This window comes from Peromyscus maniculatus, chromosome 23 (assembly GCF_049852395.1).
Source record: "Peromyscus maniculatus bairdii isolate BWxNUB_F1_BW_parent chromosome 23, HU_Pman_BW_mat_3.1, whole genome shotgun sequence".
Classification (NCBI taxonomy): Eukaryota; Metazoa; Chordata; class Mammalia; order Rodentia; family Cricetidae; genus Peromyscus; species Peromyscus maniculatus.
The window spans coordinates 37,033,083-37,048,417 of record NC_134874.1 but is presented as its reverse complement, the minus strand read 5'-3'; the positions used below and the strand labels follow the sequence as shown (position 1 = coordinate 37,048,417).

The following is a 15,335-nucleotide window of genomic DNA, read 5'->3' as shown; positions in this document are numbered from 1 at the left end:
AGGGCGTTCGGCCAGCGTCTAGCCAGGCCTGAAGGAAGGGCAGGATTCCGCGCTCTATTGGCTGGGTCTGGGCGGTGGGCGGGGAGGAAATAGGGCCGGCGCGCTCCCGGCATCCCTTGCGGGGCGGTGGTGGCGGCGGGATAAAAGGAGGGGACGGCGGAGAGTGGAGTGAGTTGGGCAAGGCGGCTGAGAGACGCGAGGGGAGAGCCGGGCCGGAGGCCGCCGCCGCCACCATGCAGGAAATTATCGCCAGCGTGGACCACATCAAGTTCGACTTGGAGATCGCCGTGGAGCAGCAGCTCGGGGCGCAGCCGCTGCCCTTCCCTGGCATGGATAGTGAGCATGGGGCCCGGCGGGTGGGCGACGCCGATTCTGACCGGGGGCTTCCCCAACCCGGGGTCACGGGACCCTCACCCTCGCCCAGCTCCTCCTTTTCCGTCCTGGGACATCCCCGTGTCACTTAAACTCCGGAGCCCTTTCCTTGGGTCCCTGATCCCGAGGGACTGTTCCCTGGCGATCCTCGGGACAGCAGGGCGGTGTCGGTTGTTCGAGTAGTTCTGCAATGAGTGCGTGTTATCCTTAAGCGGAGCTCCCCTCTCCCACTCTGCTCCTACTAGAGCAAAGCGCTAGAATGTCCCCCATTTCCACCTCTTGGCTCCTTTCTTACTTTCGTCAGAACTAGGCAGTTAGTAGACCTTCACTGCAGTCTTACTTGGGTCTTCTTACTCTTGGGAACTCCTTCCTTGTTCTGGAATTCTTTTTTCTCACTGCTCCACCTCCGGGTCTCTTGCCCCAACACAGGTCCCTGGGGGAACTTTAGCCCAGGCTCCCTCTACTGTCCCTCTTCAGGTGATGGTAGCTTTCCCATGCTGGTGGGATATCTTATGTTTTGGGGAGCAGCTCCAATTCAGACATAACCTGTCTTTGGCCAGGTCGTTCTTGCACACACATTATGTCCACTCTTAAACAGTAGGCGTTCTCTTGACTTGTCCCGGCGCTACCTTGAGACCATGGGACAATAGGTGTGGGCAGCTCTTTTCCTCCCACTCCACAAGTCTGTGGAGGTAGGTGCGCAGTAGTAAGCCCCTCACATGCCTGTTTTCTTGGAGAGCCAGGGAGGTACGTAGCATGGGTACCTCTTCAGCTCAGTTCCAGACCTGGTGGGTGCTCAACATTCACTTCTATTTTGTGGTTGTTTAGAGTATGTCAAAGCCCAGCAAGGCTACCGACCCTCCTTGCTGGTCCCTGTGATGGTGCTCTTTAAGAAATGTAAATTTGCTGGGAGGTGGTGCCATACACCTTTAATCTCAGCACTTGGGAGGCATAAACAGGTGGATCTGTGTGAATTCAAGACCAGCCTGTTCTACAAAGCGAGATCCAGGACAGGCTCCAAAGCCACAGAGAAACCCTGTCTCGAAGAAGAAAAAAAAAAAAAAGAAAACAATGTAAAATTCTGCCCATGACCTTAAAGAAGGGAGCAAGCAAGACTAAACTTCTAAATAGAAAGATCACCTGTACTCTTAGATAATAGTTTTGTTTTATTTTGCTATTGAGAGGTTTCGTGTAGTCTAGGCTGGCCTGGAATTCCTTTTGTAGCTAGGGATGGCCTTGAACTCCTGATCCTCCTTAAACCTCCACTCCCAATTTCTGTAGTGCTGGGGACTGAACCCAGAGCTTTGTGCATGCTGGTCAGGCACTCTACCAACTGAGCTACATTTCCAGTCTTCGTCTTTTTTCTTATTTATTTTTATTTGTTTTTGTGCCAAGGCTGACCTAGAATTTACTGTGTAGCTCATGCTTTTCTTGAACTTGAAATCTTCCCGCCTCAGTTCCCTTCTCCTGGGTACTGGGATCACCAGTGTACACCATCACGCCCAGCAATATCTCTACATTCTACCACTTTTACTCTGACCTAGCAAGACCTGCCTGCTTCTGTGAAGCTGCTGAATTTCTTGCAAGTTAGCAAGAGGAAGCACTTGAGTAGTCTTAAGGAATGCCATCTCTGGGTTTGTTTGTTTTTTGGTTTTTGTTTTGTTTTTTGGTTTAGTTTTTCAAGACAGGGTTTCTCTGTGTAGCTTTTGGAGTCTATCCCAGAACTCCATTTGTAGACCAGGCTGGCCTTGAACTCACAGAGATTCCGACTGGCTCTGAGTACCAGTGCTGGGATTAAAGGCGTGCGCCGCCGCCGCCGCCGCCGCCGCCGCCGCCGCCGCCGCCGCCGCCGCCGCCGCCACCACCACCACCACCACCACCACCACCACCACCTGGCTGGTTTTTTGTTTTTTAAGTTTGTTTTCTGAAAATACACACTGATTGAATCAGTGAAGACAGTTTATGAAGTCAAGAATTGTTCTTCAATCATGGCTGGTGAATTTCTAGATGCAATAGAATAGATGGCCCTGGGCCCACTGAGTGCTACCACATCCTGACTCTATAGTTTTACTGTCCACCCAGAGCTGGCTGCACCATGGGGATGAAAGACCATGCTCCTTTGTAATTCCATGTGAACCTTGCATATTAAGGGCTGGCTTGCTGTCTTTACTTACAGTCTTCTCCTAGGCTAGTATCTCAGAGGCACCTGCTTGCTCTGGAATTTGTCCCTGCTCAGAGACCTCATCTACTCATTGTTATTCTACTCCTGTGAGACCATTCATTCTCTCTCTGTGTGTCTCATGCTAATGTACCTGTAAATTAACTCTACTGGGAGGTCTGAGCTGGGGGTAATTAACTTATTTCTGTGATCTTGTGATCCTTCTTGCCTTCTCCACCCACTCTTAGATGTCTTGGAAGCTATGGGCTTTTAGGAGGTTCTCAGAAAGAACAATGATGTTTAGTTCCACCATACAGGTCACATTTCACGATTTGACTGAAACAAGTGGTGTTTGCTTTGAGACAGGGTCTTACTGTGTAGCCCTATCTGGTCTGGAACTTAATATGTAGACCAGGCTAGCCTAGAACTCAGAGATTCACCTGCCTCTGCCTCTTGAGTGCTAGGATTACAGGTATATGCCATCATGCCAGGCATGGGCTTTGTGGGTTTTGCCAGCTCAATACACCCTGGACTAAAGAGCCTCCCATTGGCACCTGGCGTTGGTTGATAACTGTTTGTTTTTCCTTTTACAGAGTCGGGGGCTGCTGTCTGTGAATTCTTTTTGAAAGCTGCCTGTGGCAAAGGTAAGACACTCTTGACTTCCTCACATCCTTCCTGAGGTACCCTACTTTTCCCCCAGCAGATTTACAGGCCACCAGGTATCTGCTTGTATTGCTCTCCGTAGATAGGTGTCCCTAAATTAAGCTGTGGCTTGGCTAGGCTTGAGGATGATGGTTCTACCCAAAACCTAAACACAGTCTGAGCTTGCCTAACTTAGAGGATGCTTTCTTGTGACATTTTTTTCTTCTCAGACATAGACAAAGGGAACATAGAGCCTTTCAGGAACTTTTCATCGTCCCAGAATTGCATGTGGCCACACACAGTGTTTGAATACAGACTTTTTTTTTTTTTTTTTTTTTAAGAATTTCAGTGTGTACAAGCTGTTCCTTAGGTAAAGACTCCATCACTCTTTCTTCTGGGGTCTTGTTGACACTAACTAACCAGACCTCCACAGATGCTATGGGACTCTGGCTATCCATTGATTCATAGGTATTAGTGGGCAGGACCTTATGTGTCATGCATACATCTGGGCATTTTTCTCCCTCTGGGAATTTATTTAGGAAAGTAAATTTTAACCAGAAGCTTGACTAGGGAGCACAAACCTAGAGCAAAGGGATGGTTTGAATGGGTGGATAGGTCTAGTGAGTTTGGGCTCCACAGTACAGTTACTTGCTGCTGAAGTAGAAGCCCTTGGAGGTGAATCAAATAGGTTTCTGGTCAGGACATCACTCCTTCATTGTGTCCTGATCTCATTCCCAAATATTTGCTCAGCTGTTCTGCCCTCTGACTGTTAGGTAGCTAGACAGATATTGGCAGACTGTTGTTTTTCTCAAACTTCTATAACATTGTCCTTGGCTTCCTCTTGAGTCCATTTTTAAATTCTTTTATTAATGAGACTGAGGATCCCAAAAGGGACGCCAGGTCCCCAGATAATGTGTCATACACTATGGAGCTCCTGAAATTCCCCCAGGAACGTGACCACCCATCTTCTGCTACAGAGCCATCCTTAATTCATGACACTATAGCCGTCCCATAGCTGCTAGCCACATACGTGTGCTGACCAATTAAAATCTTTAAGTCTAGTTCTTCAGTCACACTGCTGCTAACTCAAATGTTCAGCAGTCACATGAGGCTAGTGGCTGCTGTACTGGATAGAGAAAATGTAGAGCATTTCCTTCCACTGTGGCCAAACGTTCTGAGCAGGGCTGGTCTCGTTCGTCTTTCTTAGTCACAGCCTTTTTCTCAGCAGTCCTGGCAAGCCATCGGTTACAAGTGTGACATCCCCAGAGGATGGCTCTGTCCCATCCGGGTAGGACACATCCTGCTGCAGAAGGACACTGCTCCTGTTTGTGTATGTCACATCTCTTCAGTTACAAAGCTGACTTTGGTCTTGTGGCTGGAGTCCATTCTGCTAATGGTCCTCTTTATCCTGTAAGGCTTATTATTTTTAGCCCCCTTCCAACTTTTCTATTTCTACTAACTGTGTACTACTAGAGCTAGTTTCTGTTTGTTTAAGGAACCAACTGACCCCTACCCCAGGCTTATTGTGTATCTGTCTTATACTATATTATGACATATTTTAGTGTTTTGTTGTTTTGAGACAGGATCTCACTGTGTAGCCCTGACTGGCCTGGAACTCCCTATGTAGACCAAGGTGGCTTTAAACTCAGAGATCTGCATGCCTTTGTCTCATGGGTACTGGGATTAAAGGTGTGTGTCACAACACCCAGCAGTATTCTAGTTGTGTGGGTTTTTTTGTTTTGTTTTGTTTTTGCTTTTTGGATTTTTTGAGACAGGGTTTCTCTGTAGCTTTGGAGCCTTTCCTGGAACTCACCCTGTAAACCAGGCTGGCCTCGAACTCAGAGATCGGCCTACCTCTGCCTCCCAAGTGCTGGGATTAAAGGCGTGCGCCACCACCGCCGGTCTCCAGTTGGGTTTTTCTAAAATACTTTAAACTCAAATACATGGCTATTAAAATATAAAGTGAGGCTAGAGAGATGACTCAGTGGTTAAGAGCACTGGCTGCTCTTCTAGAAGACCCAAGTTCAATTCCCAGCACCCACATGGCAACTCACAACCATCTGTAACTCCCATTCCAGGGCATCTGACACCCTGCCCCACTTTCTGGCCTCTGCAGACACTATGGAAAAATGTGGTGGTTCACAGACAGGCAAAACACTTTTACGCCCACAAAATGCAGTGTTTACTTGTATACCTCCTAAATCCACATTGCCTTCTCCACAGACACCTCTGCTGGTTTCAAGTGGTTCAAAGAAGTGTAGGATAACAGCTCTCCAGCAGCCCCTAGGTTAATTTCCAACTGAGCCTGTATGTCTCTTCACTCTTCCTTGGCAGGGGGCATGTGTCCATTCCGCCACATTAGTGGTGAGAAGACAGTTGTGTGCAAACACTGGCTGAGAGGACTGTGCAAGAAAGGGGACCAGTGTGAGTTCTTGCATGAGTACGACATGACCAAGATGCCCGAGTGCTACTTTTACTCCAAGTTCGGTAAGGCACATAGAATTCTGGGAGGCTCTGCTGAGAGCCAAGCCCCAGGGGCCCAGTGGCTGCTCAGGGCCCCACTGCACCTCTGTTTCTCCCATCTTTCCTGAAGTTGGACAGAGCCTGGGGGCCTGAGCTGGTTCTTCTGTAAGGGGGAGTTACTGTTCTCTGTGGTAGCTTTATGTCCTCATGGAACTTCAGGGTTTGGAGCACTTTGGGATATTGAGACTTAATAAGGGTCCCAGTGAGTGAGCAAGGAAACTGAGTGGAGACTGTCTTTGCTCATGGCAGCCTTATTTGTAAAATTCATGTCTGGCTTGGTCTCTGATCGCCCCCCCAGCTTGATTTTCTTCCTTCTTTCTGGGAGTATGATCCTAGGTAGTTGTATGGCTATCCCAGCAGTCCTTGTAATAGCAAGTCTGGGGCTGTCTGTCTTCTGGTGGACGTGAACCTTCTCTTCCCATGAAACTAAGATTGCTTTTCACTCTGATGAGAGGTCATGAGGCCCCTACTGTTTGGAGTGGCCTTATGGAGAAGCAGGAGCAGAGCGGAAGTGCTAGGGCTGGCACAGAACTTAGTCCGCAGGGGCTCTGCTCTGGTCTGCTGTTAGTGGTATCTCAGGAAGCTCTGTTGGTCAGCCCAAAGGCTTCTGTGGCCTCCGGCCCTGTATACTGCCAAGAAGAAAGTAATGGTAAGCTGAGTATTGGGCATGTGTTGAGCTTTCAAAGCACTGTTACTAGAGGAGATTTTGGTTGTTCTGGCATCCCAGTGCGCTTGGGGTTTGTTCTTACTGTGTGTTTTTTTTTTTTTTAAAGACTGGTTGTTGCTCTGTATTGGTCTGTAATTTACTATATAGACCTGGCTTGTCTTGACTATTTAGTGAACCCCCTACCTCTCTGTCTCCCAAGTGCTGGGCTAACGGGTTAAGAGTCACCATGCCTGCCTTTGGATGCTGGCACCTTAGTTTCATTTCTTTTCTTTTCTTTTCTTTTCTTTTCTTTTCTTTTCTTTTCTTTTTTTCTTCTTTTCTCTTTTCTTTTCCTTTCTTTTCTTTTCTTTTCTCTCTCTCTCTCTCTCTCTCTCTCTCTCTTTCTTAATGATATTATTTATCATTGGTGATAACTCTTGCTTGTTTTGCTCTGTTTTTTGAAGCAGTATAATAAGCTGGGAGGCCAAAACGACAGAAATAAGATGCAGGCTTCCTAGCTCCCTGCCTTCTCAAGCTTGTTCCATTTGCCACATTTATCATTACTATCTCACCTGTCACCCATAGCAGTAGGGCCCACCTCTGCAGACTGTCTTGGGGTATCCCTCCATGTCTCTGTTGGCCCCTTTGCTTGCCTGTCCCTTGTAGAGCAGTCTGCCTTGTGCAGATACTGCAGCTACAGCTGTTGGCAGGTGAGCAACACACTTGTGTTAAGGATCCTCTCCCTCTAGGTGTTAAAGGGACAGTCCTTTTCTTGCATGCTAAAATCTTGCTCCAGTGGCCCAGAGTCAGGTAATTGATAAACTAGGGGTATAATGGAGAATTGGTCATGGGAAATGTTTTGTAAGATATGAATTGGCGGGTTGGGGATTTAGCTCAGTGGTAGAGTGCTTGCCTAGCGAGTGCAAGGCCCTGGGTTCGGTCCTCAGCTCCTGGGGTGGGTAGGTGGGGGGAGAGATATGAATTGGCTTCAGCAGAGTGATCTGGGAAGGTCCCAGAGGAAAATCCTGAGATGGAGGCTAAGAAAGGACCAGTTGTGACTAAGTATTCATCTTGGCAACAGGGAAGTCGTTGTGGCTAGGTGAAGGGCACTGGGTCTATCAGCAAACAAGTGAGCTGGGGCATTCCTCTGTACTGTAGGTAGAATTATGTGTTAGCATTGATTGCAGAGGGCAGTGTAGAGGTGCTTCCTCATGCTGTGGGTCCAGCACCAGATGCTCCTGAGATATGCTGGTCCACACATGATATCTTCAGCAAGACTTACCCATTGCCACCACAGAGACCCAGCTTTAACTACCATATAGTTCTAATGTTTCTCCTAAAAGTTAGAGTTCCTCAAACCTTCCTATGAGTGACAGCTCATAGATGTAAAGAGTCAGCATAATAGTGATTTCCTGGTCTCAATGGATACACTTTAATATCTGGTCTCCCACTACCTTGGGATGCCACAGGCTAAGATGTCCTAGTACCCTCCCAGCAGCAGTGATGTGTGTGGAGGCAGGACTTGTCGTAGCTTCACAGACTTTGCCCTCAGCTGGTACATGAGCAGGCTGCTCCTGGACATTAGAACCTCCTGATCCCTTTGCTTCGGGAGACAGTCCTAGTACAGTTCCATGAAGCTATGTGTCCAATTTCCTGCAGGGGAATGCAGCAACAAGGAGTGCCCCTTCCTGCACATCGACCCTGAGTCCAAGATCAAGGACTGCCCTTGGTATGACCGCGGCTTCTGTAAGCATGGTAGGTGACGGGGCCTTCCTCAGGCCCACCTGATCCCCTAGGCTACCAGATGATCCTCTTGAGGCATCACTTCCCCTACCCTACCTGGCTCACCAAAACCTGATGTGCTGTGGCCAGTGAGACTTGCTATCTCTATCTCTCTCTCTCTCTCTCTCTCTCTCCCTCCCTCCCTCCCTCCCTCCCTCCCTCCCTCCCTCCCTCCCTCCCTCCCTCCCTCCCTCCCTCCCTCCCTCTCTCTCTCTCTCTCTCTCTCTCTCTCTCTCTCTCTCTCTCTCTCTCTCTCTGTGTGTGTGTGTGTCTATCTATCTCCCTTGTGGCAGAATCTCACTGTATAGCCCAAGCTCTTTAAACTCAGTTCTCTTCTGTTGGTCTCCCAAGTGCTGGGATTTCAGGTGGGTGCTACCACACCTGTCTGTGGAGCATTTTCCTACCCATCATTTCCCTCAAGCCTCCCAAGGAAGCTGTGAGCATGGTGTTCCCACTTGCATTTTTAATAAGCTCAGCATGGAGAGTCTAGGGTGCTGCACACTGTCCCTGCTGAATGAGACAGGAAGCCAGCATTTGAAGCCACTCTGGTCTAAGCAGGGCTCTGACTGGTAGTGGGACACTTAGGCGTTGCCTCACTGAAAGGAAGTCTGAATGACCTGAATGCTGGGTTTTGCAGGTCCCCTGTGCAGGCACCGGCACACTCGAAGAGTCATTTGTGTGAATTACCTCGTGGGATTCTGCCCTGAGGGACCCTCCTGTAAATTCATGCAGTGAGTATCCTGATAGCAGCTTTGCTGCTGCCCCTCTGGGGACATCCTAGGTGCCCGTCTGGGTAGAGCTGGGAGGTGGAGAGGAGCCACTGCTATGTCTGCTGCTGCTTCTACTTTTAGAGCCCAAAGGCAGCTCTGCCTAGCCCAGCATTTAACCATCTGTGAGCCGTGGGCCATTGAGGAATCTGGTGAAAGCTATGAGCCCTGTATTCCAGAACAGCTCTCATACAGTACCCTTTGTGGGAATTAGAGACTCACCTGTGTTGGCCCTGAGTTTGGTGTTCCTTATATAGTAGTTCATGGACCACAGACAGTGGAAGAGAGAGAATGGTCGTTTCCCATATACAACCCCTGAGGTTCAGGGCTCAGTCAGTGGTGTTGGTAGCTGGTGGTACCTGGTCAAGTGCAGAGCCATTTGGACCTCTGAAGCTGGGCTCTTCTTGTACCACAGGATTAGCATCCTTTTTCTGGTCCATAGCCTTGACCTTGAGAGTCTAAGTTCCTTACTAGTTGTGGAACTGGGCTTCTGTCTGAAGTGATAATGGGGACTGAAGAGAGCTTTCCCTTTTACTGCTGCTTTAGTCCACATTCCCAGCCTGCAGCAGTTGTATAGTTGCCTGATTTGTGTTGTGGTCTCTTGCCTCTTAATGAAGACAAGTGGCCAGTGCTGCTACTGGGTCCTGCTCCTAGATGAAAACCCTGGAGCTTGCATCTGGTCCAGGGATGCCTGCTTGTCACTGAGTAGTACTTCTGTGCATTGTCAGGAGGTCCTGACACTCCAATTAGACTGCATGGGGGAGGGGCTTCCATGCATGCCTCCTCCTGCCCAGCACAAGTACCAGGAAGACCATGCCTTCCTTTAGAGCAGCACTTGCCCAAGGGCGCCACCATCCATTCTTTTGTGCCAGTCTCGCCCTGGGTCCTAAAGTTTGGGATGTTTTGCTCAGGGGGTAAGTGTGGCTTTCAAAACACCACCTGGCCTAACCTCATGCCCTGTCATCTTCTCTGACTAGCCCCCGGTTTGAACTGCCCATGGGAACGACTGAGCAGCCCCCACTGCCACAGCAGACACAGCCTCCAACAAAGGTATTGTACCTTGGTTGCTCCTGGTCACATTGGCCTGCAGACACGGCCTCATTATCCACTCAGTGTGAGGTCTGCTATAAACCCCAGGGGGGGGTGTTGTGAGGAGGGTAAAGGGGGAGGCAGGAGAGAGGCGATGTACTCTCTCATTGCAACAGAAAAATCAGAGCGAAGCAGTTTGCTTGTTTTAGAAATGGAGGGCAGCAAGCCCCAGAGCAGGTGGGAGATGGGTCCATGTAGCAGAATCACTGTAAACATGCACTGTGCAGTTCTGGCTCTGGTGTCTGCCTTGGGAACTGAGCCAGGGCACAGGGACTGGGCCCACATTGGCTGTTCTTGCTTCTGAGCCAGAACCTTCCCTTTACAAAGGAAGAAACTTGACCTCCTGGAGGGAGGGATTTACCTGATGGGTTACTGTCAAGCAGTGGCAGAAATAAGAGCATGACCAAGATTGACTGATAACTGGTTAGTGTCACCATGGCTCCAGTGGGGATTACTGTCACTATCAGGAATAAAAGATTAACCAGCCCCACAATCTAGTCAGTGTTTATCCCTAAGCACAAGGAAAGAGGGAAGTGCCGTGGATAAACAGGGATGTATAGTAGTGCTCAAACCAGGGTACCCTGGGCTTGCTGACAGGAGTGGGCCCAGAGGAAGGGCTGGCCTACATGACAGGCAGGGCACCTGTATATAAGCTGACTACACTGCAGAAGCCTTACTTCGGCTGGCTGGCTTTAAGTCAGGGACCATGTCCCCTTTCAGTCCTTCCACTGCCAGAGCCTAAAGGGGCCTGCACAGACCCCCACCCTTGGGAGATGGTGGCACCAAGCAAATCAGACTTCCTGAGGAAAGCCAGGCAGTCCCTGGCACAAGTACAGCTTATAGCCTGGGGGTTCCTAGCTCTAGCCTGACATTTCCTGGGTCAGAGCCAAGATCCCATCTGGTTGGAGGTGCCTAGCTCTGGAATCCCCACCTAAGAGCCCCACTCCCCTTTCCCATGTGACTCCCTAGAGGAGGGCCCTCTCAGCCCCTAGACTGCAGGCCAGCGTGTCAGGCTCCAACTTTTTTTCTGTGACTGTTGCTCGCCGTGTAGGCTGCTAAACATCTGGCTGAACCAAGCGTTCATCCTGACCTGAAGCTAGAACCTCAGAAACAAAAGTAAGGCCTGATCATGCCCTCACCCCACTGCCCAGAGACTTCCTCTTGTCTCCTCCATGTTTTCTTTTCTACTTTTAGTTCTTGTCTTTGTGTGTCTGCATGGTGTTTTTTCAGACAGCAGCTCCTGCCATCATCACCAGAACTTTCTTTTCGGCCCACTCTCCTGGGGCAGGCCATTGCAGAAGCCCTCTTCCTGCTGGTCATGCGGGAGAGGTCCCGTCCTCTTTTTTTCCGTCCCCATTGGTAGTCCGCGTGCACGTGTTTTCCGCAGTAAAACCGTGTTGTGTAACTCTTTCCAGCAAAGTAACAATCCGCCATTACAAAGGTCGTCCTCCTTGATCCAGTTAACGAGTCAGAACTCTTCTCCCAACCAGCAGAGAGCCCCGCAGGTCATTGGGGTCATGCAGAGTCAAAACAGCAGTGCAGGCAACCGGGGACCCCGGCCGTTGGAGCAGGTCACTTGCTACAAGGTGAGTCCCTGGGGTAGGGGTGGGGGTCACTGGGGGACAGGGCAGGGACTTCAATTAGTGGTCATTCCCTCACTCCTCGGATGTGTGGTTATTGTTGAACATTGCTGGTTTGAAGAGTAAAAGTGGGCCTCCACTGTGGTGGCTAGTCACCATCCTCCTCCCTGCACTGACTAGACAGGTGGAGGAAGGTACACACACGCTGGCGAATGAGCGCACTATGCTTTGACATGAGAATTTCTAAAGGGTAGAGGAACAAAATGGAAATGCTTCAGGGTAGAGTGATGCTCAAAGCAGCCCATGTGTGCATGGCAAAGGCACAGGATAAAGCTTTGGGCCCACACTGGCAGGAATTGAATTAGGAGCACAGCCCAGCCTATACAAGAAATGAACTCTTGGTGATAGGCCCAGAGTCTCATGAGAGTCTGTAGTTGCTTGCTAGGCCTTACACGAGTTTGGACTTGTGTTTGCATCTTTGAGAGCTAAAAAGTTAAAAGCTTGAGGGTGTACCACAGTATCTGACAGGAACGAGCCCTCATCCTCTGAGGGATGTGTCCACCACTAGACTTCTGAAGGATGAACATGTGATTAAAAAATCACAAAACATGCTGGGAAATGTTCCGCATGGTGAGTCAGTAGTGACACTCACAGAAATAGACGTATGAGGACTTCAGGTGTGGGAGGCGGCTCAGCGGGTAAGACATTTGTAACCATGGGTACCAGAGTTTGATCCTTAGCACCTATGTGCATCCCAGGTGGGCATGGCAGCTTGCCTACCCAGCTCACTAGTGAAGACAAGATCCTGGAGCTAGGTGAGCCAGTCAGTGAGCTCTAGGCTCATTTGAGACCCTGCCTCTGAAGTAGAGAGAAGGAACACTGTCACTTTGGGGCCTCCACACATGGGCAAACACACATGTATGTAAGAATGCACACACATGCACACGCATGTACTCTTAGAGCAAGCCTAATCTATCCTTTCTTTGTAATACCTTAGGATCATTCCATGGCTGTGCGTGAAAGTCTGATCTTTTTCAGAGGCTACATAACCACAGCTTATTTCACCAGGTCTGTTAAAAGACAAATTATTTATGGCTTTTGTTCCTAACAATAGCACTGATTTGAACACTTTGGCGTTAGTTAATTCTTATCTGATGTCCACTGGCATCTGCTTTTTGCTGGCTTGTGAGTCATAGGGTGTTCATACACATTGGCCTTAGGCAGTGCTATACAACCAGGCATTGTTACCCTGCTCTGTCCTGGAGAAGTTTCTTTTCCTGGAGGAAGGGAAGGAAGTGGTAGCACATGCCTTTAAACCCCACACATGGGAGCCAGAAGCAGGCAGATCTGAGATCTGAGTTCAAGGTCAGCCAGGGCTACCCGATGTGAGACCTTCAAGTGCTGGATACTGACAGACTGCCACTAAGGAAGCCAGGGCTGAGTTGTCATGGGCATGGGGACCTAATGGAGAATCAGCACAGAATTGTGGTCCCTTGCAGTCTCCTGCTCTTTTGTTCAGTGTTAGACCAGGGCTGCTGTTCATTTCTGGATAATTCTCTCTTGAGGCAGTAGAAGAACAGGCACCACAGGGTTAGTTACAGCTCTGTCAGGTGACACGACCAGCTATGCCTTCTCCAGGTTGAGGGACTGAGATTGCTCTGGCCCTGTGGTCAAAGCCTGTCCTCAGGTAGTTTGGAAATGTATACAAGATCCAGGGGGAAAGCTTCGGACCCACCCTCAGTGTTCTCAGCAATGGCTCCCTGAACTGGGGCAGGAGCCTGGCGGTTTCTTTCGGGTTGGTCCGTCCTATCTTTTCTAGGAACCCCAGACATTGGCTCAGAGGTAAGGTGATGGGCCTGCCCTGTGGAGGGGCAGGTGGGGAGCTCCTGGGTGCTGTGGGAGCCTGGTGGGCAGGCCTGGGTCCAGCCTGGTGGGCAGGCCTGGGTCCAGTACAGGTGCAGTGGGGCTGGGGAGCTGCTCCCTGTGTCGGCCCCGTTTCCTCTTCTGAGCGTCTTCACAGGCACTGCCTTAGATAGCATGCCAGTTCTCATGCTTTTCTCTTTCCTTCCCTCCTGTTCCAGTGTGGTGAAAAAGGACACTACGCCAACAGATGCACCAAAGGGCATCTGGCCTTTCTCAGTGGACAGTGACAGCAGCCGGAATCTGTGGAGCAGCCTGAGAGCCCTTCTGTGGAACAAGCACTTAGCTGCTGAATGGAGTGCTGGCAGGACTTTGGCTAGAGCCGCAGGCACACGTGCCAGGGCACATTCGAGGGGCCATGTCTGTCCTGTCATTTTGCTGTAATCTTTTTTTTTAAGAAGGGACGTGTGCTTCATTTGGGTCCCCTGGGCCAGTTTGCTTGGACGTCAGTGCCTCACTTTTTTTTTTTTTTTTTTGGACTCCCTGCACACTGCCCTCTTGGGGACAGAAGCTGGGAAGGGCTGTGCTTCTTGGTCTTGTGTGGAAGATGGCCAGCAGTCCCCCTCAGGGCCTCATTAGACACCAGCACCTGGAGAGAGAGGATGGGTGGATCCTGTGGGGCCGCGGCCAGGTCAGCCTGCTTTCTCCATGTCCAGCTGAAGCCTCAAGCTGTGCCTATGTGACTTGAACAGAGAGCCCTTCCTGACAGACAGACCTGGAGCATCCACTGCCTGGCCTGGCCCTGGTGTCAGGCTCCCAGGCTGAGCAACTTTTCTGGGCTTGCTTACTCGTGGAGCCCCTACCTGACCGTGCTTCGGATACACCTTCAGCCAGTGCTGCAGACCACCTTAAATAGCTGACCCACCTGATCTGCGCCTACCTCCTGCCAAGCAAGCTCTGCTGTCACTCAGACCCTGTGGCATGCAGAAGCCACCCATCCTTGAGCCTAGAAAATGTGAATCCATCACCTGCAACCTGCTGGGCGAGTGGGCCTATCTAAGTTCAGTTACAAGAATACTTTTTATGAAGTTGATTAAAAAGCTTGTTTTTTAGCCTATGTTTCATTACTTTAGGGACTTAGCATATTATACCTCATTACCTTTGATGACACCTAGTCCTCCAAGCCAGGCCTAGCTCTATCCCCATTCAGGTAGGCTCTATGCATTGAGTATTCTCCATTCCTCTCCTCCACTCGCATAGGGAATTGGCTTGGCCTTAAATCTTGAAGAGGCAGCAATGGGGAGTGCTGCAGGGAGAGTGGAGGGCTGGCTTTAGGCAGGCTGGTACCTTACCACCCATCCACAAAGTCTTAACTCGAGCCATTTTACCAGTACACTGGTAGTCCTCATGAGAAAGGAGGGTTGGAAGACATTCATGCTATCTATCCCCAAATCCCCCACATTGTTAAAATGTCCAGGAGTGGGCTGGAGAGATGGCTTAGTTATAAGCACTGGCTGTTCTTCAGAGGCCCCTAGTTGATTCCTAGCACCCACAACCACTTGTAACTCCAGTTCCTGGGGATCTCATACCCCCTCCACTGGCTTCTGTAGTATCAGGAACACAAATGGTCCAGATAATAAGTTGTGTGTGTATGTGTGTATACATACATACATACATACATACATACATACATACATACACATACATACATACATAGGGCGGGGGGGCAAATACCTATACACATAATTTAAAATTGTAATTTAAAAATATTTACTGCTCTTACAGTACCTGTGTTTTATTCCCAGAACCCAAATGGCAGCTAATAACTAGTTCCAAGGGATTCAATAATCTTTGTGGGCACCAGGCACATGTGATGTGCATACATACATATATACATATACATATACATATACATA

At 49.6% G+C, this 15,335-nt stretch overlaps 1 protein-coding gene across 3 annotated transcripts; it reads left to right on the top strand.

Annotated features, from left to right (window-relative positions):
- The first annotated feature begins 74 nt into the window (after positions 1 to 74).
- Positions 75 to 14,531, top strand: Cpsf4 (cleavage and polyadenylation specific factor 4). 3 transcript variants are annotated; one of them, XM_006982669.4, is made up of 8 exons: positions 75 to 336; positions 3,124 to 3,174; positions 5,507 to 5,659; positions 8,001 to 8,096; positions 8,761 to 8,854; positions 9,868 to 9,940; positions 11,470 to 11,565; positions 13,641 to 14,531. In XM_006982669.4, the coding sequence occupies exons 1-8, from the start codon at positions 234 to 236 to the stop codon at positions 13,707 to 13,709; spliced, it is 735 nt and encodes a 244-aa protein (XP_006982731.1). In that variant the 5' UTR covers positions 75 to 233; the 3' UTR covers positions 13,710 to 14,531. The 3 variants fall into 3 exon arrangements, with proteins under 3 accessions (XP_006982731.1, XP_015856727.1, XP_006982732.1); XM_016001241.3 differs by having other exon boundaries at positions 120 to 336; positions 11,395 to 11,565; XM_006982670.4 differs by having other exon boundaries at positions 122 to 336; positions 11,473 to 11,565.
- The last annotated feature ends 804 nt before the right edge of the window (positions 14,532 to 15,335 follow it).

Bases quoted from the DNA above. Each gene is read 5' to 3' on its own strand.
- Cpsf4 (XM_016001241.3), top strand. From the start codon at position 234: ATGCAGGAAATTATCGCCAGCGTGGACCACATCAAGTTCGACTTGGAG. The intron at 8,097-8,760 runs GTAGGTGACGGG...TGGGTTTTGCAG, and splicing joins CCGCGGCTTCTGTAAGCATG to GTCCCCTGTGCAGGCACCGG. The intron at 8,855-9,867 runs GTGAGTATCCTG...TTCTCTGACTAG, and splicing joins CCCTCCTGTAAATTCATGCA to CCCCCGGTTTGAACTGCCCA.